Source organism: Bathycoccus prasinos (assembly GCF_002220235.1).
Source record: "Bathycoccus prasinos genomic : Chromosome_10".
In the NCBI taxonomy this organism is placed as follows: domain Eukaryota; kingdom Viridiplantae; phylum Chlorophyta; class Mamiellophyceae; order Mamiellales; family Bathycoccaceae; genus Bathycoccus; species Bathycoccus prasinos.
In genome coordinates this window covers 77067-100728 of record NC_023999.1, presented here as the reverse complement: position 1 = coordinate 100728, position 23662 = coordinate 77067, and the positions used below count along the sequence as shown (strand labels likewise).

The window sequence follows — 23662 nt, the reverse complement described above, 5'->3', positions numbered from 1 at the left end:
CTCGAGGAGTAGTAGCGACGAGAGAATGGTCGCGGCGGCGCTGAATAACAACAACAACAACAACACTTCCTCCGAGGAGCAGCAGGAAAACGCGGGGACTATTTCTCGTAATCATCATTCTCACGAAGAAAAAGCTTCATCATTATCGTTGTTCGAATTGGAGAAGGCCGACGGGATGACGATGACGGTGAAAATGTCGAAGAATCCATCTCTCGATGCTCGAAAGGAACAACAACATGAACAACAAGAACAAAAACAATTGCTATTAAAAAACACCGCGGCGGGACCACACGTTCTCTCTTCATCGGAGACTCCAACGAGTATCGGCGACGAGACTTTATTCTCGCAACAACAGAGGTTAAAGAGGAAAGCTGGGGAACTGCCCATCAAGACGAAATTCGTGAGCGCGTCGACGCTTCGAGCAGAAGGCGACGGATCCGAGGCGAAGACGACAGCAACAACAACAACAACAACAATAGTAACACCTACTATTGTTGCCGCAGAATTCGACGAGAATGGTGTTCGCAAATCGAAAAGGTCCGTCAAGCCAAAGATTTTGTTCGACGATACCGAAGACTACGAACGCATCAACACGTACGAACGACCGGGATCGTCGAATAAGAAAAACAAGAGAGGAAATAGCAAAGGAAACAGTAATAATAATAACAAAGAAAACGGCAGCACTAAAAAACGAAAAATGGAATCAGCCGCGGCGGATAAATCGAACGCAGGCGCCGCCGCCGCCGTGGTCAAAATAGACTTTGAAGAGTTGAGGGCGAAGAGAGCGTATATCGGCAAGAAAGTTGAAGTTTTTTGGATCGGCGAACAAGTGTATCATCGAGGAACGATCGTAAACTACGACCAAGTGGTGAAAAGACACTGCGTGAAGTACGACATGGTGAAAAGAGAGAACGAAGGGGTGTTGGATTATATCGACATCGAGGCGGATACGCTCGAATGGTGCGACGCCGACGACGAAAAAGATGAAAACAAAAATAACACGACGAAAACAAAGAAATCAAAGAGTAAAGTCACGTTACCGGCGCAAGGTAAAATGTCTGAGATTGTCGCGCAGATGTCCGAGAGCTGGCCGAAAGTTGGTGCGCACGTTTGGGGACGCGTGAAAGGTCACGGATGGTGGCCAGGCGTCTGTAAAGGCAAAGAATCATCCGCGACAAGAACGATCGCGTTCTTCGACGATTCCACGGCTAAATGTTTGCGCGCTGATCTCGTACCGTACAACACCTTTTTTGATGTGTTGAAGAAATCGAAGGCGTCTAAATCATACGAAAACGCGGTGAAACGATCGATGGAATCTGCGGAAAAGAACTTCACGGAAAGGTTGAAGAAACGCGTGGCGAGAAAGCAAGAAGAGTTTGCGGAGATTCGAAAGAAATACGCCGCTTTGACAAAGAAGCGACAAGAACAGCAGACAACAACAACAACAACAAAACCAACAGCAGCAAAGAATAAATCAACGCACAACACCAAGAGCAAAAAAGGAAAAACGAAGCATAACATTAACGCGAACAACAAAGTTATCAAGAACGACGCGGATTTATTGGCAAACGTTGATATGAATGGAAACTCCTCCGCCGCGAGACTCGCTCGTTTGGGTAAGCATTTCGACGCGCTGAAAGATCGCGTCGCGCCATTGGCGATAGCCGCTTCGCAGCACTTGCGCGTGCAGCTGCAACTTCAAGAACACACCGGAGGCGAGAACAGAATGGCTCAAATGACTGAACGCGAACGGGTCATTCTCTTGGAAGAGCTCGAATCGTTGAAGTCTTTCTTGGTTACTACTGGAAGACATTTGGAAGTAATTAACGCAGAGAACCCGGAAGATGTTGCCATGTTTGGCTACGACGACGACTTTGACAACCAGATCGCAAACGCGACGTTCATGACTGTTGGTGGCGACGACGTCGTCGGTAAAACCGGAGAAGAGGAAAATTTGGACGATCCCGACGAGGTTGAAGACGGCGTCGACGACGACGACGACGTCATCGTCGACGACGATATGATTACCGATTTGGGGTTAAGTGGCGATGATATCGTAGATAAGGATGATAATGGCGACGACGAGAAGACGGTTAAGCCAGAAGAGGCAACGAACATTGCAGACGCGCTTGACCCGACGCCTCTCGACGCGCTTCTCTTTCAAGAAGAAGAAGAAGAAGAAGAAGAAGCAAGAGGAGAGCAGCCGAAAACGCCTCACTACCCGACCCGAGATGAGGAAGAAAATGAATTGAAGCACACGTCCAGCGACGACCGAACGGAGAGAAACGACAGCGACGACAACGACGCGTCTTTGCCGTTGAATGAAAATTCCAAATCCATCGGCGGCGACGCCAAAGACTGCCAAGAAGAAGAAGTTCGCAACACCGCTTCCAAAGTCGCAATCTAATCATCAGCATTAAACATAATAAAGAAACACGTTTTGTACTACCTATGTTATACATTTAAGTATTATTGTTTTATTAAACTACTACGTGCTCTCGTATTTGAACTCCAAAACGGAAAACGAACCGTCGCCACAAAACTTCACAACAAAAACAAAAATGTCACACAAACCTCCTCCGAAATGGCTCCCGTTGGAATCCAACCCATCCGTTCTGAACGATTTCAGCTACGCGTTGGGTCTTTCCACCGCGTACGCGTGGTCGGACATTTTCGGTTTCGACGACGAGTTATTGGCGATGGTGCCGCCAAACTGTCGAGCGGTCGTGTTGTTGTTTCCAATCACGGACAAGTCCGAACGATTTCAAAAAGAAGAGCGAGAAGATATTGAGAACGGGAAAAGGGCAAACGAAGTCTCTTCGAACGTGTATTACATGAAACAAACGGTTGGAAACGCGTGCGGGACGATCGGAGTGTTCCACGCGATCATGAACAATCGAGAGGACGTTTTGACAAACCAAAACGAAGAAGACGAAGAAGAAAACAAAAATTACTTTCGAAGATTTTTCGAAAAGACCAAGGACATGACCCCGGACGAACGCGCGAAATTCGTAGAAACAGACACGGATTTAGAGTCGTATCACGCGACAGCGGTGAACGCGGGAGATACGGAAGTGCCTTCTCTGGATGCGAAGATTGATTTACATTTCATCGCGTTGGTCGAGCGAGACGGGAGATTGTACGAGCTGGACGGGAGGAAGCAAAGCGCCATCGACCACGGGGAAATCGAGAGAGGAGATTTGTTGAAACAAAGCGTGGAGAGGGTGATTAAAGGATTCATGGAGAGAGCGGATGGGAGCATTCACTTTGGCGCGTGCGCGTTGGCCGAAAATAGCGAGTTATTTTGAATTCATTTTGTACTAGGAGGTTTTAGATGTAATAGAATAAAAAACACAACGCTTGAAAGAAAGACGACGAAGGAAAAGAAACGCTTTAGTATTATAAAAGTTGATATTGTGTTGTTATTAACTACAAATTTCTTCTTGCTCGCTGCTAGTGTGATTATATATATTATAATATATATGTATATCAAAACTCCGTTCCTTCCTCTGGTTGCGGTAACTTTCTGTTCTCCGACCTCGCCATGGCGTGGAATATCGCCCCCAACACGTCGCTAATCGAATTCTGCGGCGTCCACCCTCTCGTCACCCCAATCTTTCCTAAATCAACTTTCCCTGTTCGCCCATCCACGCACGACGGTAAGTTAATTTTCGTTATGAATGTCACCGTCGGCGGTTGCATCGGGTACCCTTCCCCGGCTTCTATGCGTAAAGAGTAGATGCGATTTTCGTAAGACGATTGCATCGGGCCTAAGATGGTACCGTTCCAATATCGCAAGTCGTCGTTGTCATCTGTTGTTTTATCAATAGTAGTAGCATTATTGTAGAATTGTTAAATGTTAGGAAGAAAGAGAATGTGTTGTTCGCATAAATGAGTGGGTTTCGTTCTGCATCGAATACCGCGCTTTGCGAGTAAATCACACAAAAGCACAACGACGATCGATGACACGAGAGAAAAAAAGAAATCGCGCGCAAGAAGAAAAGACTATATACTCCCTCTCGCGCCGGTTGGACGAAGAAGACAAAGACAAGAAGGTATTACCGTCGTCCGCTAACCCGAGCGAGCAATGGTGCGAGTTCACCCCGGTCCCTTTCTCCCCGGCTTCCAGTTCTTCCAAAAGCTTAAACGTTCTCGGGACGACGACTTTTTCTCCTCCTCCTCCTCCTCCTTTGTTCGTCGTCGTCGTCGTGGCGCTCGTCGTCGTGTTCGTGTTGCTGCTGTTGCGGTTGTGCGTTCCACCACCACCGAAAAACATGATTGATGTGGCGTCTCTTTCTCTTTAAACGCTCTCAACTGTGTGCGTGTTGTGCGTATCAACGCTCTGCTAAAAGAGAATCCTCTCTGATTATTCTGTCGTTGTTTTCACACAAGACTCTGGCGGTTTTTTAATAACGAAGAGACATTTTTACATTCTTTCTCAAATAATCTGCACGCTTTAAAAAAAAGAAGAAAAACGGCTTTTTAGAATTCGAGAGGAAAAAGAAGACGACGAAGAAGATAATGGGGAAGCAGGTATCCGGCGCGCAGAAGAGGAAGAAGAAAAAGGAGAAAGAAGAGCTCGCCGCGGAAACGGAGCGGTTGAAGCTTGGACCGACGAAGTTATGGACCGGGTTGGTGTTGCATCAGAAGGATGTTTTCACATCGCATGTGCTTCCGAAATTGAACGAGACGGATCGGTTTTTCTTTGCAGGGGCGAGTGGAGGAAGTTGGGAGGTGCTTGCGTACGCAAAGGTTCGAAATTGAGTTGGAATATTTATGAATGTACATCCATTTCGACTTTGGAGTTTGCGTGGAACAACATGGAATGGGGAGAGAGATTTCCATGTGGAAATGTGAAGGACCAAGCCTGGTTTTGCGCTCAAGTTGCTGGAACGAACAAACTCGAGTTGCTCAAGTGGGCGAGAGAAGTGAAACAGTGCAAGTGGGATGAATGGACGATTACTGCGGCAACAGATCAAGGTAATCTGGAAATGTTGAAGTATTGCATCTCTAACCATTGCCCGTGTGATGTGAGAACACACAGGCATGTGATACTACAGGCATCAAGCAGTGGTCGCGTGGACATCGTGAAATATCTCGTTGAAAAAAGAATGATATCCTCCTATGAGGATAAGCTCAACTGCGTGGTAAGTGCTGCAAGGCATGGCCAACTCGGTTGCCTCAAATACTTATTGGAGAAGGCGAGAGCGCCTCTCGACCATTTTGTCTATATCGCTTACGCTCGTTACTACGAGCAAACGGAGTGCGTAAACTACTTACGAGAAAAAGGGTGCTCGGAACCAACGGACGAACAATACGCTACAATTGTCGAGGACATAGAAGCGCATCCAGACTCTTAGAAGAGTCGCGGCAGCATAACGGCGGAAGGCTTATACAGAGAGAGAGAGAGAGAGAGAGAGAGAGAGAGAGACACGAACATTAGTACAAGAGAGAGAGACACGAAGAACATTATCAGTATTATTTTTAATCGCAAACTATAGTATTGCGTATTTCATAAAAGGCTACCCTACTTAAAAAGTTTGCTGGCATCTTCGTACGCGCTCCCAACGCCGATACCGATTCCAAACGCCGCCACTGCCGTCCTCGCCGTCGTCCCTCGACACATCAACATCGCCAAAGTGGTCCCACCAATCGCGCCGTAGACGATTCGTCTCAACGAGACGTCGATGGCGGCTTCCCACTTCGCATCGAGTTGGAGTTCTTTCGCTCTTTTCTCGGTCATTACTCGTAATAGTATTATTATTCCCTCTCTCTTCTCTCTGCACTCTCTCTCTCTCCGACTCTTTCGTTCTCAAAGTGCGACGACGACAAAAAAAGTACCGCTGCGTTTATTACGACTCGTATATGCAGAGCTACTAAAATACTAAAGTTCGTCTCAAAGCGTATAAGAAGAGTTGTTCTTCTGTTGTCGTGGAAGCAGAGAGAGAGAAGAGAGAGAAAATTTTGTATCTGTCTTTTTTGAGTGTGTGCGATGACTTTTGTCAAAAATTCATCTTCGTTTGTTGCAACAAAAAACTTTTCTCTTGCAAAAATCAAACGTCGACAAAAGAGACGAAGAAGAGAAGGAAATTTGATCAAATTGAGAGAGAGAGAAGAGAGATCTCGTTTTCCTCAGATTTATTCTCCGTCGTTATTCCAGAGAAGAAAACGTCTACTAAATAACGCGTAAGTGCACACGAACACCACGAGAACAAACCTACTTTTAGAGAGAAGAAGAAGAAGACTTTTTTAAGAAGTCTCTCGAAGTCACTCTTTCTTTTCTGCCGCGCGTAGAAAAAGAGAAAATAATGGGCTGCGCGCAATCGACTCCGAGTTCTTCTCAACATCATTCGAGATTGTTTCGTCAGTTATTCGGTAATACCTCTTCACAAGAAGAAGAAGACAACAACGATGAGAGAAGACGGACGAGAGGCGCTTCCTCCTCTTCCTCTTCTCGACAACAGAGAAGAGATGAACGAGATGAAATTTTGAAAACGAAAGTCGTTTTACTCGGCGACAGCGGGGTTGGGAAGTCCTGCATCGTCAATCGGTTCGCCACGAATACGTTTGACGTTGATTCTCGAGTGACGGTTGGCGCCGCGTTCGTGGCGAGGACGATTGAAGTCAACAAAAGCGATAAAGATGAGAGTTTAATAAAAATGAAAAAGCCACCACAAGCAGGGCGAAGAGTCAAGTTTGAAATCTGGGATACCGCCGGTCAGGAAAGGTACGAGAGTTTAGCGAATCTCTACTACCGCCGAGCGCACGTGGCGATAGTCGTGTTCGCGCTGGACGACGAGAAGTCGTTCGAGAAGGCGAGATTTTGGATCAACGAATTAAAGGAGAAGTGCGAGAAGAGAGACGCTTTGATTATTTTGTGCGGGAATAAAATGGACAAGATTACGGACGAACACGAGGATAGGATCGAGGAGCCTTCTTCTTCTAGCAGAGGAGGGAACGGCGGTGACGAGATTGTCGAAGACGACGACGGCAATGCGGTATTCGTATCCATGGACCGCGCCAATCGCATGGCGAACGAACTCGGGTGTCACATGTGCGTCACATCTTCGGCAAAAACCGGGGAAGGCGTTGAAGAATTGTTCTTCGAAGTCGCGCGCACGTTGTTACTGAAACAACGAAACGGTGGCGGAAAATCAGAAGCGACGAATGACGGTGGCGCAACTACTGCGAAGAAAATGAAAACGAAGAAAACGAAGAAGAAAACCCGAAGCAACACAACATCGACAAGGGAGAACGCAGAGGAAGAAGGAGAAGAAGGAGGTCCAACGCCGCCTGAAAACGACGGCGACGCGAATACCGCCGCTCTTACCGCTCGCGAATTCGGCGCCAACGCAAAGACGAAGAAAAAGAAAAAGAAAAAGCCGATGCAGGGGGAAACGAGCAATCCGTCCCGTCGTCCTCTTCACGACACGTGAGTGAAAACATAATTGTAACTCGTTTTGAAATCGAGAAAGAAAGAAAGAAAGATGTACACGACAACAACAACAGAAGAACTCTGACATTTTCCTTCTTCCATGCATGTTTTTTTTCTCCTTTTTCATTCAACTTCCTCATTGAGAACAACACACGTCACTTCTGTGCATATTCATTAAACACAGAGAGAGACAGAGACAGAGAAAAGGAGCATCATCATCGCGTCATGCGAAACTTTACACTCCTGAATAACAATGTGTTTTGCTCACGCGTAACGTCGTCCGCGTCTAAAGATGATAGTAATACGAGTAAGAAGAATCAAAAGTCGAGCGTGAAGTCGTTCCAATCTCTGACGTTCCGAGAAAAACACTCAAACACGAAAGTGTGTTTAATCGGCACCATGCATTATAACCCGCGCTCGATCGAGCTCGTACACGAGATGACCTCAAAAGCCATCGAGGACGGCACGTTTGGATGTTTAGTTCTGGAGTCGTGCGAAAAACGATGGGAGAAAACGTTGGAGTTTCAACGTCCAGGAACTATTAGGCGTCAACTGTTGGATAACGAGTTTCAAGCGGCGCAGGAATTGGTGGAGGATCAATCGCAAGTCTCGCTCGGGGACCAGTCCATAGACGATCTCGGGCAGAACATGAAACGGATATTCAAGGAAACGCTGGAAGATGTGAAGAGCATCGACGGTTGGAAAAGGGTGAGAGAGGATTTGGTGCGGTACTCGGCGACGGAATTGTACCCGACGAAAGAGTTCGGGAAGGACGTGCAGACTTTATCGTTGCAAGATTTCTTGTTAGACGGGAGGTTACTCGTGGCGTTGCCAATTTCTTTGTTTCGGTACCCGTTGGCGTGGTTATTGAAGTCGCCAAAATTAGTCGTGCCTTTGCTTTCGTTTTATTTCGGGTTGGCGAATTTGCCGGGGTTGGTCGAGGCGATGGAAACGAGCGGCGGCGGGGACGTTCTAGCGACGGCGGCATCTGGAGGAGTTGGTCTCGTGCAAAGCGCAGATATCTTGGACGAGACGTTGTCCGTACTTTTCCTCTTTTTAGACGTGTTCCAAATCGTGGTTTTGTCTCGATTGATGTTAGTCGCGTTGTTGGGAGAACGCAACGACGTGCTCTCGGAGAGTATTCGCCAGAAATGCGAGGAACAAAAAGGAACTGAGAAAACGGTCATTGCGATATTAGGTGCCGCGCACTTGAACGGAGTACAAAATAGATTGCTGTAAAACTGTAGATTATGACTAATTTATTTAAAGTAGTATACATGTTAGTTCGACAACACGACCTATCGCTTCTAATAGCTCTCTCTCCTGCTTCTAAGTGGTAAAATTTTCTAAGTAAGTAGATTAAATTAATTCGCGTTTTTATTCGCTAACTCTGCGTCTCTGTCGTCAACTCCAACGTCTCCGGTACTAACGGTCCCCATACCGACGAGATTGAACATCGCGTTGACCACGTGCCTCGGCAAACACGGACACGCGCTCTTTTTGGAAAAACCAATCTCCCCTTTCCGCAACGGCGACTGTTCGTAAAACGCGCCGCAGAAAATGATAAAAAACACCGCTCCGGCACCGTCTAAAGACGCGTGGTTGTTCCATATGAAATAATTTACAATTTCGCTCAAAAACTTGTTACAAGTAGCCACGACGGACACCGATGTCGCGCTCAACGCGTCTCTGATGAGCATGGTAAAGACGCCCATCCCGACGCCAAACACGCACGAACAACCCAAAGCCAACACCGCTCTGTTGGTAAACTCTAAAGCGTCTCCGTGCACATCTTCCAAATTACCAGCGTGCGATAACTCCCCCGTAAACAATGCCAACATAAACGATATCGGTATGCTTATCAAATTCATCAAAAATGTTCTCGACCAACTGTTCATCTTGTAGCGGTTGATGGTGTCCTTGGCGATGGAACCTTCCAAACACGCGAAGACGATAAAAACGACGCACAATCCGTACGATGCGGCGTTGGACAAAACGTCTCCGTGGACGTAATAAATAGCACCTAAAGTAATACCAACCATACTCATGATTGATTTCGCTCTCGGTAACGCTCTTCCTAAAAATATATAATCGATCATCGAAAAGCAAATAGGCGTCGTCGACTTGAACGCGATGAACGTCTCCAACGGCGCTTCTTTCATCACCCACATCCCGGCGCTCAGTAAACCAAAAAACGCGATGGATAAAGGTATAAACCCAAGAACAGTCTCGCGATTGATGTTGGATATTTGTATGACGTTCATCGCGTGCGCTCCGCCTAATAAACACACGCAGGAGACGAACTGAAGTATTAAAATTGTATTCGGGAGCTTCAAATCCGACACGGCGAGTTTGTTCACCACGGAGAGTTGCGAGCCGATGATGCAGTCTGTTTAATAATAATCGCGAAAGGTGGTGGTCAGTTGAAGCAGTGCACGTAAAGGCCCGCAAGCGAGAAGAACAAAACAGATTACGAGAACTACGAGACGCGCTTTCGTCTTTTCATCATCACATTCGGGAAAAGAAGAAGACAAAGAAGAAGAGAGGAATACGAACAACAATAAACGTACATCCAACGATAATCGACAAGACTTTGACGTTCATCCAGAGATACTTCGTTTCCCCGTAGGCGGTTTCGCCGGAGGAAAGCTTTTCCGAAGAGGCCACTTCTCGGTTCATTTTTTAATTAATTAATGAAGACAGGTTGCACACGCGAAAATGAAAAGACAACACAAAAATCATCTGCTACTACTCTACTACTGCTATACACTTCGCTAATACACTCTAACTACTAACAATTAACTAAAGAAATACGCGGAATCCCTGACGGTTTCGATGTCCAAGTCCCCGTACTCTGGAGGAGGCAAAAACTCACCGGCAACTTCCGGATAGGTTGATTTCAACTCTTCGTATAAGTTGTCCAAAAGAGGCGTTTCGTGCAACTCGATGAATTTTTCGCGGAGGATTCGAGACATGACCGGGACGTCTCCGGCGTGGGTCCAGAAAGAATCGTGGACGCCGGCGAACGTGATGTTTGCTCGAGAACACTCTAAAGCGGTCATCATCATGTGCGTGGAATCGATGGAGTGGATGTAGTTTGGCGGGAACGCCGATCGCTGTTTCGATTTGTTCACTTTTTGCTTCTCGTCTTCCGATCTGAGGACAAAGGTTTGGAGCAACGTGCGGACTGACTTTTGCGTTTGATTTCGATACGGTTGAAGGACAGGAAGACCGAGCGGGGTTGTCCATTGGACAGGGGCGTTGACTTTCGTCACGACCGAGGCGCAATGCGTGAGCCATCCCATGACTTCGCGAGCGTTTTGAAACATGTCGTTCAAAGCGTCCAAAGTTCGTTTTGCGGCGTATGCCGCGACTCGGTACCGGACGCTTTCGCTTTCGAAACCGACGCGTTCTTTCAAGCGCGCTGAAATCTGCATTCGAGCGCCGACAAAAGTGACTCCATAGACGGATGTCATGACCGTTTGTTTGACGAGTTTTCGATCGACTTGGTCGATGAGAAGTTTTGCCAACTTCATTCGTTCCACGGATTCTTCGTCTTTGTAATCACAATTTTCGATGTCTTTTTGAACGATGTCTCTCAAAACATTCGCAATACCGGTGTAAACGTCCGCACCACGATCGGCGGGGACCAAATTTACTGCTCGTCCACCGGCGAAATCTCTGCCCAAGGCCGCGTAGTGTTGTAAACCGTTGCACGACCCGTCTTGGTGAACGGGCAAATTACACATGTACTTCGCCGGGTCTTTCGAGTTGATCGCTTTAATTATTTCCATGCACGTGGCCAAGCATTGCCACGGGTCATCGGCGTCTTGCCACCAAGACCCTTCAGGGCCGAGCGGATCCTCCGCAGATTTCTTAATCTTCTCTAAGTTTAGCTTGCTAAACTCGACGCGCTGATGTAAAGGGAGTTTATCCGCTCCACCGCCGTATAAGTTCGCGCACTGAATAAATAACCAATCTAAACCGTTCTCACCTAACGGTTTTGCATCGGCAAACTTCAAAGTACCTCGACAAAAATCAGACCCTATGTGGTTCAAGTGCGCGTGCATGGTATACGCGCGACCGCGGAAATCAACGTTATGCGGAAAGTATATGCGCTCTTCGTTCTTCATTTCTCTGGCGACTTGAAGCTTGATGGCAAAATCACACCTTTGTGAATGCAACTCGCGATTGGTTTGTTTCGCTCGGTTGAAAGCTCTCATGAACTCGCCAACTTCTCTCGAGGACGGTAGCGCCGTCGCGTAGAGAGGTCCATTGCGTTCGCGCCGTAATCGAAACTCGCTCGAAGGCCAGTTCGGTAAATTTAACTCTGCTCGAGGCGGTATGTTTGCGATACCACCACCAAAACCACCCGCGTACTTCTTCTCTCGCCAAACTTGTTCGATGACTTCTAAAATGTCCGTGTTGATCACCCACGCGGTCGAGCCGAGCACATTCAAGGCGCCAAAAACGTTGTCGTATTCGCCGACGCGTTCTGCTAGAAGTTTCATTTGCCCATCCGAAGGACCGTCTCTCGAGTAATTCCCTCGCATGACGACTGAATTCGAATTTAAATAACCACCTTTGTTGTACGATTCCCACGGTCTAGGAGGAACAATCATCGGTTTGTGTCTCGTAATCGCGCTCCTCGCTCTCGCCAACGTCGCCGAATGCACGAATCGGAAAAAAGAATCGTGCCAATGCACTGTCCCCGATCGATTGTTCGGACTGGCTTTCTGTTTCCATCCCTGGTACGCGTTTGGTTCCAACGAATAGTCGTGATAAAAAGCCGGCACCTCAATTTTCTCGCCTGTCTCCGCGGTTTCCGGTCCTGGCACTTTAATTTTACACACATCCAAAACGATGGCGATGATTGCCGCGCCGACTTTCAAGTGAAGAACTGAACCCCAGTCGGCGTTATCTAGCGCTTTCTTCGCTTGTTCCGAAACCGCGCGAACTGATTTCAATTTCTTTGTCGAATCTCTTTGGAGCATCGTGCTCCTAATATCGCTTTCCTTTATCAAATTCTTTTCGCGAATCTCTCTATCGATGTTTGCGATTTTCTCTTCCCGTTCTCTTTCTGCAATCATTTCGTTTTCACCGGCGTGTCTCTCTTGGTTAAACGTTTCCACGATATCTTCCATGTTGATCAATCCGGCGCGGTATCGCGCCGACAATAACTTTTCCCTCGTTTGCAATCGCGATAAATTCACTTCGGCTTCAATCACTCGGCCTAGCGAGCTCGCCAGACGAACAAACTTCACGCTCCCGGCTTCGCCGTGTTCACGTGAATGGTCGCGAAACACATCGCCTCTCGTCTTTTCTACCCCACGCATGAGCATGGAAATTATCGTGTGTAACGAAATCACGGCTATTTTATCCGCTCCTAATAATTGTAAATACGGTCCGTACACTCTTCGATCGAAGCCGGGCACGCCTTCACTAATCATGTTTTGTTCTCGTTCTACACCAACCATTAACGGCTCGTAAAACGACGTCAACAACTGTCGCACTGCTGGTAAATTCGCGCCCGCGCCAACTTGTGCCATCTGTTCGCTCATCTCTCTGTATCGTTTAATCTCGTCGTTCACGCTTTCGTTTTCCACCCGTCTTTGCCTTTCCCGTCTGGCGACGAACTCGAGATTTTCCGGCGACTCTTCTTTAATCCTCAGTTGCGATTTGCGCTCGACTAAAACGCTAAACAAACCTCTCATAGGTAACTCTATTTGATTTCCTAATAATTCCTTTTGTTTCTCTTTCTGTTTCTTCTTCTTTCGTTCCACGAGAGCGCCAACGTCCCAGTCGTCGAAATCGTCAATCGCCGGCAACGGAGAATCGAACGATTGCGGTGGCACCAACGCCGGACCGATGACTCGATTGTGCGGAGACCGATATCGGATCTGTCCTGTTGGCAGAAGCTCCACGTCCTGCTTATGTCAGAATTAAAAAAGAAGACAAAGAAGAAGTGGTGAGTAAACAACGACGAGAAAAAGAAGAGAAGAACGACGCACATAGGATCCGTCGAGGAAATTTTTATCGTCCATGGAAAGTTTCTGTTCGGGCACCGCTGCCGCCGCAGAGAGAAATCTTTTGAGGAGGAAGAGCGACGACTGAGGATGAACATCACCACCACCGAGAGACGACGACGACGACGACGTCGTCGCGGTTACGCTCGAGAGCCTTCGCTGTAGTCTCGCCGCTGCTCGCCGCATTTCACTGCCGACGAGTTGTTAAATTCCAATCGACATTTTTTATTTCTTCTTCGCGATTTTTTTCTCTTTTTTTTCTGAAGAGTCTCTTCTAAAGTCTGATTTGCTGAGGAGCTGCCCCCCCTAACAAAATTCAACTTCATTAAAACATACTACAGAGACATAAAAATAAAATGGCAAAGGTAAGCGCATAGCATTCTCTTTTGTTGTCGTCTGCGATGATTATCAGCTTCTCGAGAGAGAGAGAGAGAGAGAGAGAGATGATAAAGCATAGTTTGTATCGCGCGCGCGTGAATGGAGCGAGAAATACCGCGCTCTTTCGCTTTTTGCTTGCGCGCGTTGGATGATGATTTTTTTGGGTTTCCGCCTAAAATGTAGAGGGACTCTGAAAATTTCTCATCCTTTCGAAAAACGGCGCGTGAAGGATGGATGCGAACGGCGCGCGCTCGATGATTCGTCGTCGAAATGTTGATGAAATACGTTTGGACGAGTTGATATCGAGTTTGCATGTTTTTTGATTTCATCGCGCGTGGTGTTCGAGAGGGCCTGAATTTCGTTTTTTGTCTCCGTTCTTTTTAGGTTCCTTCCTCTCTCTTGAAGGGCTTTCGAGGTGTTGGATGCGACGATTTGACCGCACGCGCAGAACGTCTTTCTTCTTCTCCTTTTTTGCTCGCACGCAATCATCACTCACACCTTCTCTTCTTTTTCATCTCCTAATAATCAAAACAGAAAGGAGCAAAGAAAGTCAAATCTGGGACACCGTCCTTTTACCCGGCGGATGACATCAAAAAGCCGCTCAAGTCGCAAGCCAAGTCGCAAGCGAAGAACCAAACGAAGTTGCGCAAGAGCATCACACCGGGGACCGTGTTGATCGTCTTAGCTGGTCACTTCAAGGGGAAGAAGTGCGTGTTCTTGAAGCAATTAGATTCTGGTTTGTTGTTGGTGTGCGGCCCGTATGGCATCAACGGCGTGCCGGTGAAGCGATTGAACCAAAGATACGCCATCGCCACCTCCACCAAGGTTGACGTTTCCAAAGTTGATTGCAAAGCGTTTGACGATAAATACTTCAAAAAGCCGGCGAAGGACCGCTCGGCCAAGTCTGAGGATGGTTTCTTTGCCGCGCCGACGGCGAGAAAGGAATTGCCGGCTGAGTACGTCGCGGCAAACAAAGCTTTGGACGCCTCGGTTGGCGCCGCCATCGGCGCCGTGCCGCACTTGAAAGAGTACATGTCCTCTTTGTTTTCCCTTAAAAGTGGCGACAAGCCCCACGAGATGGTCTTCTAAGTATTGATTGTAACATTTCAAGTGGGTGATAGAGAGAGAGAGAGAGAGATGTGCGAGAGGGGATAAATTTAGAATTTGTAATAGCGGAACGAAACTAGAGATAAAAACTAACATTCAAACAACTAAAAAAATTCCTACGTGCCTAAATCCTCGTTGAAGTCGTCTTCATCGTATACCGTGTCGGTGAGGTTTCTCGTTCCTCGCTTTTCTATTTCTAAGTGCTTCCTAAGTTCGCTCTTCTGCAACCATTTCTTCTCGAAACCGGTGCCTCGATCGACGCCGTCCCAGTGTCTTCCGGGTTCGATGCCGTATCTATTCCTTTCGACCGCAACTGCTTTGTTCCTCCACGAGTGCTTTGGAATTTCTTGCGGAACTTTAAACCCGTGTTTTTTAGCCAGTTTCTTATCCACGCCTTGCATCACGTTCAGCTTTTTCTGTTGCTTTTCAAGTTCCTTTTGTTGCCTCTCGTGCGCTTTCTTCGCCATGGGGTCGCCGTATCGCACTTCGTTCATTTTCTCCGAGTTCCACGTCGCGTCTACTTCCGAACGAGCGAACGGCGCCTCGCTCGCTTTCCTCAGCTCCACCGCTTTTTCATTTTCAATCTGTTGTTGCTTCAAACCTCCTCCCCAAACCGGTTTCTCTCGTTCCTTCTTCGTCTCTTGAGCGCCTTTGGTTCTCTCTTCGATTTCTTCTTGCGTTAACAACCGTCCGGTGGTTTTATCTCTGACTAACGTTTTCGCATTCTTCCCGCTCTTCTCCGCGGACATCTTCTCGATGCGTTCCTCTTGCTCTTTGCGCCTCAACTCGGCTTCTTTGACAATTTCGGACGCGGACACTAAACCGGTTTTGTTCTTTGTCGCTTTCACTGGCGGTTGCGGTTTGACTATAATGTCGCCGTCCGAGTCGTATTCGACTTTTTGTTCCGGTTCCTCGCTTCTCTTCGCTTCCGTTGTTTTGGTAACTTTTCGAACGATGACGTCTCCGTCCGAGTCGTATTCCACCACTTCCGTTTTAACGTCATCATTTGTCGTCGCAGGTTCTTCTTTTTCTTCTGCGTCATCGTCGTCCGAGTCGTGTCGTTGTCTCCGCTTCTTTGTCTTCTTCTTTGTCTTCTTCTTCTCTTCTTCTTCTTCTTCTTCTTCTCCATCCGAATCGTGCCGTCGTTTTTTCTTTTTCATCTTCGTCTTCTTATTGTTGTTCTTATTATTATCATCATCGTCGTCATGCGGTTCCTCTTCCTCCTTCGCGCCTTCGACGACGGTCACCCACCCTGAATTCGAATTCGACGAATTCTTCTTTGTCTTCTTCTCATCTTCTTCCTCCCGTTTACTCCTCGCCACGTAGTGCGCGTCGGTCACAATCACCGGAGTATTCTCAAAATCCTCTTCTAAAGCCGTTTTATTATTAGTATTAGTAGTATTGTAGTTGTCCTCGTCTTCGTCGTACACTTTCACTCCTTCTTCTTTCCTCTTGTTCTTCTTTGTCACATTCGTCTTTTTCTTCTTCTTCTTCTTTACCTTCTTTTCTTCTTCTTTAACTTCTTTGCCTCCTCCTCCTCCGCTCAGAAGATAGTTTCGCTTCAAATACTCCAACTTTGACTGACTCATCTCACATCAGAGATAGACAACAGAGCGCGTTGTTCAAAGCAGAGAGTAAAGAAGAGAGGTTTTTTTCTTCTCTAATTTTATACGTCAAAAGTCGTCTGGTTCTTGTTCGTATGAATGAAGTTGTGTTCTTGTTGTTCTCGTTCTTGTTGTTCTCGTTCTTAAAGTTCGAAAGCAAAAAAAAAGAAAAGAAGCTTTTTTGTTTGATGTGTTTGATTTTAGAGAATGACAATGAAACCACCACACTCGTCTTGAAGCAATCTACAAAAAAAGTTAAAAAGGAAAGATGGTGGTACCAGCAGCCGCAGCGGCCGCCTCTTCGATCGCCCCAATGGCAGGCTCCGCGTTAATAAACGAAGCGTTAATCGCGTACGGCTACGTCGCCACTTGGATCGGTCTCTCCTCGGGAGTGATTTTATTCAACAAGTACATCTTATCGTTTTTCGGGTTCCCGTTCCCGATTTCTTTAACCATGATACACATGTGTTTTTGCTCGTGTATGGCGTTTTTAATCATTCGAGTGTTTAAGCTGGTAAATTCGAACGATCTGGACAGGCAGACGTACGTGCAAAAGATCGTCCCAGTCGGGGCGTTGTTTGCGCTGAGTTTATGGCTCTCGAACACCGCGTACGTGTACTTATCCGTGGCGTTTATTCAGATGTTGAAAGCGTTGATGCCGGCGAGCGTGTATACCGTCGGGTGCTTGATGGGGATCGAACAGTTCACGTACGCGAGGTTGGCGAACATGTTCGTGATTACGTTAGGAGTGTGCATTGCGTCTTACGGGGAGTTGAACTTCCACTTGTTAGGGGTGTTGATTCAGTTGGCGTCGGTGTGCGCGGAAGCCTTTAGATTGGGATTGGTACAAATAATATTAAACTCGGAAAAGCTGAAGATGAATTCGATAACGACGTTGTATTACGTGTCGCCGGCGTGCTTTGTATTTTTGTTGATACCGTTTACGTTTTTAGAAGTTCCGAGATATTTAGACACAAACACGGAAGTGAATACGAGTCAACCGCACATTTTGTTCTTAAACGCGTGCACGGCTTTCGCGTTGAACATGGCGGTGTATTTGTTAATCGGAAAGACGTCGGCGCTGACGATGAACGTCGCCGGGGTGGTCAAAGATTGGTTGCTGATTTTCATCAGTTCAGCGTTGTTTGATGCGCCAATCACAAAGTTACAACTTTTTGGGTACGGGATTAGTTTTGTGGCGGTGTGTTATTATAATTATTCCAAATATAAAGATCGAGAGAAGGCGATGTCGATGCCAAAGATAGACGCGAAATCCGAGGACGGCGCGAACAGTAGCAGCACGGAACGAGAAATGAATGCCAAAGCTTAAATAATTTTGATATATAATTAACATGGACATATTTTAACATAAAAACACAGTAATACAATTTACAGAAATACTCAGAATGCGTTTCTTTGTTCAAAACGCTTCGTCGTCGTCGTCAGCGACGCTCATCTCTCGTTTTTGATGAGCTTGAATGGATTGCAACGAATCGCGTTGGATGCTCGCAAGCTGCTCCGATAACGATCCGTTGCCAGACTCATCATACGATGATCTATTACTATTTTTCTCCTCCTTTTCTTCGTCTCGTTCTTCCTCTTCTTCGAATTGCTCGCCTTTTTCCTCCATCTCCGCCTCTTTCTCGGAGTTGACGATTTTCAACGCCGTCTTTAATACTCGCGGCTTGACGTTCACGGAAGTCGATTTACCTTCAACCGTCGGCCCGCTGTAGGATTCGATAAAGTCTTGATCGACTGGTAAAACCTTCGGCGGAGAAACGAATTGAATGTCGTCGATCGCCGCTCCGTATTCTGTCGCCGCGGCGAGCATCTTTTTCGGAGTGACGCCGTACAACTTGTCGGCGAGATCTTCGGCGCCGCTTCGAGAACACGAGAGAAGCGAAAAGGTAACTTCGACCGGTTCTTCGTTACTGTCGTCGGAAACGAAACGTCCAAGCGCTACGGAACTGAACCAAGCGCCTAATCTCGAGCTCTTGCTGTCTTTCTCTCCTTCTTCTTCTTCTACCGGTCGAGTCGAGAGATCTAACCACATGAGTTGATCTTCGTCGGCGCCTGTGAGGGTGACGATGGTCTTCGAGAACGAGTCCGCGAACTCTGGATGCGTTGAAATCTGACTCGCAGAGGTGATTCCAGCACCAGAGATGGCAACCGAGGCTTGCACTTTAAAATTCGGCGATTTTCCTTTGCACGAGGCGACTTTTGTCTTGCCTGCGGCGGTATTCTTCTCCTCCAGCGCATCTTTTTGTTCTTCAACTTCTTCTAAAATTTCTTTGAATTCTTTATTGTTGTCGTCGTCGTCAGTAGCAGCATCGAGGAGACCAACTTTTGCTTCCGCCGTGCTCTTAGACGAAGTAGATGAAGAGGAAGAGATGACAACGTTACCGGAGCGATGTAATTTCTTCGTTTCTTCGTTCAAAACGTCTTGCGCGACGTCTGCTTCCTCTTGCGCTCTCACCGCTCTCGCTTCGAGCTTGGCGGCTTCCTCCTCGAGCGCTTCTTTTTTATCCTCATCTTTTTCGGCGAGTGCAGATTCTTTCGCTCTAAACGCTTCTCTGAACGCGTTCGAAGCGCCAATCTTTTCTTGCGCGACGAGTTCTCTCGCCGTCTCGACTTCTTCGGAAACTTTTCTTTCGGCTTCAATTTCAGCGACTCGCGACGCAGAAGTCGCCGCTTTGACCGCATCGTTGGCGTTTTCGATTTGCCTCTTTTCTTTCACGAGTTGTTCCTCTGTTTTTGGCACTCGTTGGATAGCTTCGAGACTTATCGTGGACTCTGTTGCCAAGACTTCACGAATTTTCGGCGCGGAAAGATAGGTGACTTGTTTCAACATGTTAATTCCGCGACTGTTGTTCAACACTTTCAACATTCGCTCCGGAGCGGTGGACATCAAAGACTTCAAAATAGTCTCAGCATTTCCCTCTTTCTCTTGCACGATGATTTCAAATCCAACTTCGACTGCACTGGAAGAAGAAGACTTCGACGGAGCAGCGACAGTGGCAGAAATAGATTTGCCCGGGGCAGCGACTTCTTCTTCACCAAGCACGCTATCTGCGTTGGTACTGTGTAACGTCGTTTGTCTCTCCGCGATTGCTTTCCTCAACTTTTCATTCTCGGCTTTCCAGTTGTTGATTTTATCCTCTAAAGCTTTCTTGTTCTCCGCAAGTTCAACGTTTAATTGCGTCAACTGTTGATTTTCTTTGTACACCTCCGAGTGTTGATTTTCGAGCTTGGCGACTCTTTGTGCGAATTGAGAAATGTCCACGAAACCTTCGTCTTGGGACTGCTTCATTTCGCCCAAAAGTGCTTCTTCTGACATCGCGACGTCTTTCAAGGATTTAATGACCACGTCTTGCGGTCGAACGTGGACAATATCGGCGATGGCTGATTTCAAAGCGGCGTTTTGCTTTTCGTTGGAGAGCAGCTTTTGCGCAGTCATGCCGTTACCAGAAATGGACATTTTCGCTTTTACCGCGAACAATTTCGGCACGTCGCACCCAGCCGAGACCTGCGTGCGGTGCGGCTGGTCCGCGTTCTCGCACGTGTGCGCACACGACCCCCAGACGTAACTCAACGTCTTCCCGTCGAATACTCGGTTGTACAGGACGTTCTTCACTCCTCCGGTCCTTTCCGAAATGCCGTGCGTGAATTGACCGGTGCATTTGGACATGGATGCGTTCGCGACATCGTTCGAATCATTCTTTTCATCGTCACCCAGAGTAACAATCTTGCCAATCTTTCCTTTTCTCGAAGCTGGGCACTGGTCTTCTTCGTGCGGCGACACGTTTTCGCAAGCCAACTCGGACACCGCGCGATACTTGCCCGTGTTGATCTTTTTCGTAATCGCCGCGGACAATTCTTCCTTCTCTTCGTTGCCTAAACGGCCTACGAACGAGTCCGTTTCACCACTCGAGTGGAACGTAGTCCACGAATCGTATCCTAACGACGGCGACCCATCGTCTTCCTCGTCATTGGTCGGTCGCGGTTTCGGGTACAAGTAAAACCCAAACTGTTCGTTCGGTTTCATCTGTTCGTGTTCAACCTCGAAGGTCCCGCACGTCGTCATTCGCATTTCCTTCGCCTGGTCGAAATCGAATTCCTCGCTCATGCTCTTCGTGATCAACTTCGCGCCGATGTATTTCCAGTTATCTTGCATTGGGAACGGCAAAGCGTTGTTGTCCTTTTGTTGCAACAGAGGTGAACAGGAGGTGTGCAACGTGAACACTTTCTTTCCTCCTTGGTGATGATTCACAGCGGCACTATTTGTCGCTCCTTCACCGAGTTTTAAGGGAGAATGACGTGAAACAGCATCAGATGACGACGACGCGCTGGTCGCAAACAGCGCGAGCGCGCCCAAAGACGCGCCGATGCTGACTTTTCTCATCATCGACGATGAAAATTTCCCCGCTGAAGAAGATGAAGACGAAGAGGAGGAGGAAGAAGGGACGATGAGCCTCTCGGACTCTCCTTCGTCGTATTGATTCATCGCGATGAATTAATAACAACACTACTACTATTGCTTCGAGAAGATACAGAGGGTGATGACGACGACTGTATCTTTTGTGCGTTTGAGAAGTGAAGTGGAAATCAATCAGAAACGGAAAGTGGCGCGGCCTTTTTTGTCTGTGAGGTGTTTGGGGTGTACAGAGAATTTTTGTTCGCAAATTTTTAGTAGTAGTATTAGTGTATTATAAGTAGCAGGAAAAGTATTAGTAGTTTCACGCTCATTCTCTCTCTCACACAAACACCTTTCTCTCTCTTTCTCGTTATTAGTAGTAGTAGAAATAGTTTATTATTATTAAACTCTCATGGTTTGCAATCTTTCCTCTAAAGCGTCGGCGTGCGTATTGCGCAGCAGAGGAAAGTTAATCTCCTCGTCGAGTTGTTTCAACTCTTGAAAGATGAGTCTTCTCACCGTCTCCTCGGACATTTCGCCTCCGTTGTGTTGCTCGAACGCGAACGTGAACGGCGCGTTCGCTACTGGTTCGTCGTTCGTGTCGTGTAACGACGCCAAATACGGGTGCTTTAAACACTCCTCGACGTTGATGCGCTTTTCCGGGTTGAAGATGAGCATCTTTTCAATTAAATCGCACGCTAACGGGTTCGCTTCCGGGTATAATCGTTTAAAATCCATCGGTTTAGAATATGGAAGTTGACGTAAATATCGTCTGGCTTTATCCGAAGTCACGAAATATAAATCCTGCTCGTCCGGGGTGCCGATGACTTTGGTAATCAGATTCAACTGATGGACGTAATCTTTCCCCGGAAATAACGGTTTTCTACCCAGTAATTCAGCTAAAATGCACCCGCAAGACCACACATCAATGGCGACGGTATATTCTGCGCACGATAACAACAATTCAGGCGCGCGATACCATCTCGTTACGACGTATTCTGTCATGAAATCTCGGTTTTTATCTTGCGTGTTTGTTCGCGCTAAACCAAAATCGCAAATTTTCAAGTCGCAGTTGGCGTTTAGCAACAAGTTAGACGGTTTCAAATCTCTGTGTAAGACGTCCGCGCTGTGAATATACTTCAATCCTCTTAATAACTGGTAAATGAAGTATTGGCAGTGGTCGTCCGTTAACGGTTGGTCCGAGCGAATGATTTGATGTAAATCCGTATCCATCAACTCGTACATGACGTACACGTCGTTGAAATTATACTCCTCTTCTTTCGAGGGAAGCATGCAATCAGTAATGGGAACGACGTTTTCGTGCCTCAAATGCCTTAAAAGTTTAATCTCTCTCAGCGTTCGTTTCGCGTCCACCACGTTCTCAAACGCGTTCGTTATTTTCTTAATCGCCACCTTTGTGTTTTGCTTTTCGTCCTTCGCCGAACAGACGATGCCGTACGCGCCTTTGCCTATAGGTTTAATCGGGACGTATTTCTTCTTCACTTCGAACAGATTTCCACAGACTACAAACTTTGTCAACTCGTACGGGTCATCTCCTTCGTCTTGTTCTTCTTCTTCTAGGTCGTTCTTGTTTGTGTTGTTTGATATTATCTTCTTCTCGTTATTACTATTGTTGTTAGTAGTAGTAGTAGTAGTAGTATCCTCTGCGCCTCGTCTTCTCGGCGTCGGCGTCGAGGTCAACGACACGTTGTTCTCCTTATCTTTCCGTCGTCTCACTTTCGATACCTTCTTCTTCCGTCGTAACGCGTCGTTTACGTTGTCGTCTTCCTCCGTATCCTCGTCGTCGTCGTCATCCTCGGAACTCCTCTCTTCGTCGCTACTAATGTCGCCGTCGTCGTTTCTCTTCTGTTTCTCGTCTTCGTCGCTGGACGATGCCGCTCCGTCGCCTCTTTGTTCTCTTCGTAACAGTAAGTGTTCGTAATCCTCGTCGAACGGTGCTTTGTCTTCTTTTTGTTCTTCTTCTTTTCTGTCGTCGTTGTTGTTGTTCATGTGATGCGTTTCTTTCTCTCTCTCTTCTGTTGTTGTTGTTCTTGGTGTTCAAGGTGTTCTCTCTTCTGTTGTGAGAGAGAGAGAGTGGACTCTTCTTCTTCTGTGGTCTTTTGATGATGATACTCTCTCTCGAGAAGAAGAAGAAGAAGAAGAGTTCGTTCGTCGAAGAGTTCTGGCAAGAAAAAGAAAACGGAGGACAAAAAAGAGAAAAAAAAAAGATTTCTCCTCCAAGAAGAAGGGAATCTTTCTCTCAGTGAAGGGGCTCTCTGGCCAATTAAATCTTGTTTCCCTCTCTTTTTCTCTCTTTTTTCTCTCTTTTTCCTTATTTTGCGGCTTAATAAACACCCGCTCTTTCTTCGACCCTCTGCGCGTCTGCGCGCGCGTCATCATCATCTTCGAGAGAAAAAGAGAGCACACACAACAACAACGACAACAACAACAACAAAGCACGACGACGCAAACAAAAGATCGAAAGAAGTGTGAAAGAAGCTCTTCTGCCGAGTTTAAGAATCAGTTTGTCTGAATCGTCGCCGTCAAAAGAGAGAGAGAGAGAGAGAAAATCAACAAGGTTTTTAAAAGACGGAGGACGGATCTTCTCTGTTTTGTCTGAGTTTTGTTCCGTACAACGCTTCGCGCTCCGACGTTTAACTCGTAGTATTATTATTGAAGAAGAAGAAGAAGAAGACAA

General features: G+C 47.0%; 13 protein-coding genes across 13 annotated transcripts; 7 read left to right on the top strand and 6 right to left on the bottom strand.

Moving 5' to 3' along the window:
- Positions 1–25: 25 nt before the first annotated feature.
- Bathy10g00610 (predicted protein) lies at positions 26–2407 on the top strand (the record flags this gene model as incomplete). The annotated part of the gene is made up of 1 exon (XM_007510602.1): positions 26–2407. One exon carries the CDS (start codon positions 26–28, stop codon positions 2405–2407), a length of 2382 nt encoding a protein of 793 aa, XP_007510664.1.
- A 154-nt stretch (positions 2408–2561) lies between these two features.
- On the top strand, positions 2562–3308 carry Bathy10g00600 (ubiquitin carboxyl-terminal hydrolase isozyme L3; the record flags this gene model as incomplete). The annotated part of the gene is made up of 1 exon (XM_007510435.1): positions 2562–3308. The coding sequence occupies one exon, from the start codon at positions 2562–2564 to the stop codon at positions 3306–3308; it is 747 nt and encodes a 248-aa protein (XP_007510497.1).
- Positions 3309–3489: 181 nt separating this feature from the next.
- On the bottom strand, positions 3490–4276 carry Bathy10g00590 (ubiquitin-conjugating enzyme; the record flags this gene model as incomplete). The annotated part of the gene is made up of 2 exons (XM_007510557.1): positions 3490–3812; positions 4063–4276. The coding sequence occupies 2 exons, from the start codon at positions 4274–4276 to the stop codon at positions 3490–3492; spliced, it is 537 nt and encodes a 178-aa protein (XP_007510619.1).
- A 346-nt stretch (positions 4277–4622) lies between these two features.
- Positions 4623–5360, top strand: Bathy10g00580 (predicted protein; the record flags this gene model as incomplete). The annotated part of the gene is made up of 1 exon (XM_007510425.1): positions 4623–5360. One exon carries the CDS (start codon positions 4623–4625, stop codon positions 5358–5360), a length of 738 nt encoding a protein of 245 aa, XP_007510487.1.
- A 948-nt stretch (positions 5361–6308) lies between these two features.
- Positions 6309–7436, top strand: Bathy10g00570 (predicted protein; the record flags this gene model as incomplete). The annotated part of the gene is made up of 1 exon (XM_007510737.1): positions 6309–7436. The coding sequence occupies one exon, from the start codon at positions 6309–6311 to the stop codon at positions 7434–7436; it is 1128 nt and encodes a 375-aa protein (XP_007510799.1).
- Positions 7437–7834: 398 nt separating this feature from the next.
- Positions 7835–8674, top strand: Bathy10g00560 (predicted protein; the record flags this gene model as incomplete). The annotated part of the gene is made up of 1 exon (XM_007510620.1): positions 7835–8674. One exon carries the CDS (start codon positions 7835–7837, stop codon positions 8672–8674), a length of 840 nt encoding a protein of 279 aa, XP_007510682.1.
- Positions 8675–8799: 125 nt separating this feature from the next.
- Bathy10g00550 (predicted protein) lies at positions 8800–10114 on the bottom strand (the record flags this gene model as incomplete). Its single annotated transcript, XM_007510575.1, has 2 exons — positions 8800–9824; positions 10006–10114. 2 exons carry the CDS (start codon positions 10112–10114, stop codon positions 8800–8802), a joined length of 1134 nt encoding a protein of 377 aa, XP_007510637.1.
- Positions 10115–10233: 119 nt separating this feature from the next.
- Bathy10g00540 (predicted protein) lies at positions 10234–13647 on the bottom strand (the record flags this gene model as incomplete). Its single annotated transcript, XM_007510763.1, has 2 exons — positions 10234–13362; positions 13447–13647. The coding sequence occupies 2 exons, from the start codon at positions 13645–13647 to the stop codon at positions 10234–10236; spliced, it is 3330 nt and encodes a 1109-aa protein (XP_007510825.1).
- Positions 13648–14069: 422 nt separating this feature from the next.
- Positions 14070–14928, top strand: Bathy10g00530 (predicted protein; the record flags this gene model as incomplete). Its single annotated transcript, XM_007510603.1, has 2 exons — positions 14070–14153; positions 14374–14928. The coding sequence occupies 2 exons, from the start codon at positions 14070–14072 to the stop codon at positions 14926–14928; spliced, it is 639 nt and encodes a 212-aa protein (XP_007510665.1).
- A 134-nt stretch (positions 14929–15062) lies between these two features.
- Bathy10g00520 (predicted protein) lies at positions 15063–16535 on the bottom strand (the record flags this gene model as incomplete). Its single annotated transcript, XM_007510680.1, has 1 exon — positions 15063–16535. One exon carries the CDS (start codon positions 16533–16535, stop codon positions 15063–15065), a length of 1473 nt encoding a protein of 490 aa, XP_007510742.1.
- A 283-nt stretch (positions 16536–16818) lies between these two features.
- Bathy10g00510 (predicted protein) lies at positions 16819–17880 on the top strand (the record flags this gene model as incomplete). The annotated part of the gene is made up of 1 exon (XM_007510408.1): positions 16819–17880. One exon carries the CDS (start codon positions 16819–16821, stop codon positions 17878–17880), a length of 1062 nt encoding a protein of 353 aa, XP_007510470.1.
- Positions 17881–17970: 90 nt separating this feature from the next.
- Bathy10g00500 (predicted protein) lies at positions 17971–21054 on the bottom strand (the record flags this gene model as incomplete). Its single annotated transcript, XM_007510428.1, has 1 exon — positions 17971–21054. One exon carries the CDS (start codon positions 21052–21054, stop codon positions 17971–17973), a length of 3084 nt encoding a protein of 1027 aa, XP_007510490.1.
- Positions 21055–21366: 312 nt separating this feature from the next.
- Positions 21367–22974, bottom strand: Bathy10g00490 (predicted protein; the record flags this gene model as incomplete). Its single annotated transcript, XM_007510439.1, has 1 exon — positions 21367–22974. The coding sequence occupies one exon, from the start codon at positions 22972–22974 to the stop codon at positions 21367–21369; it is 1608 nt and encodes a 535-aa protein (XP_007510501.1).
- Positions 22975–23662: the final 688 nt, after the last annotated feature.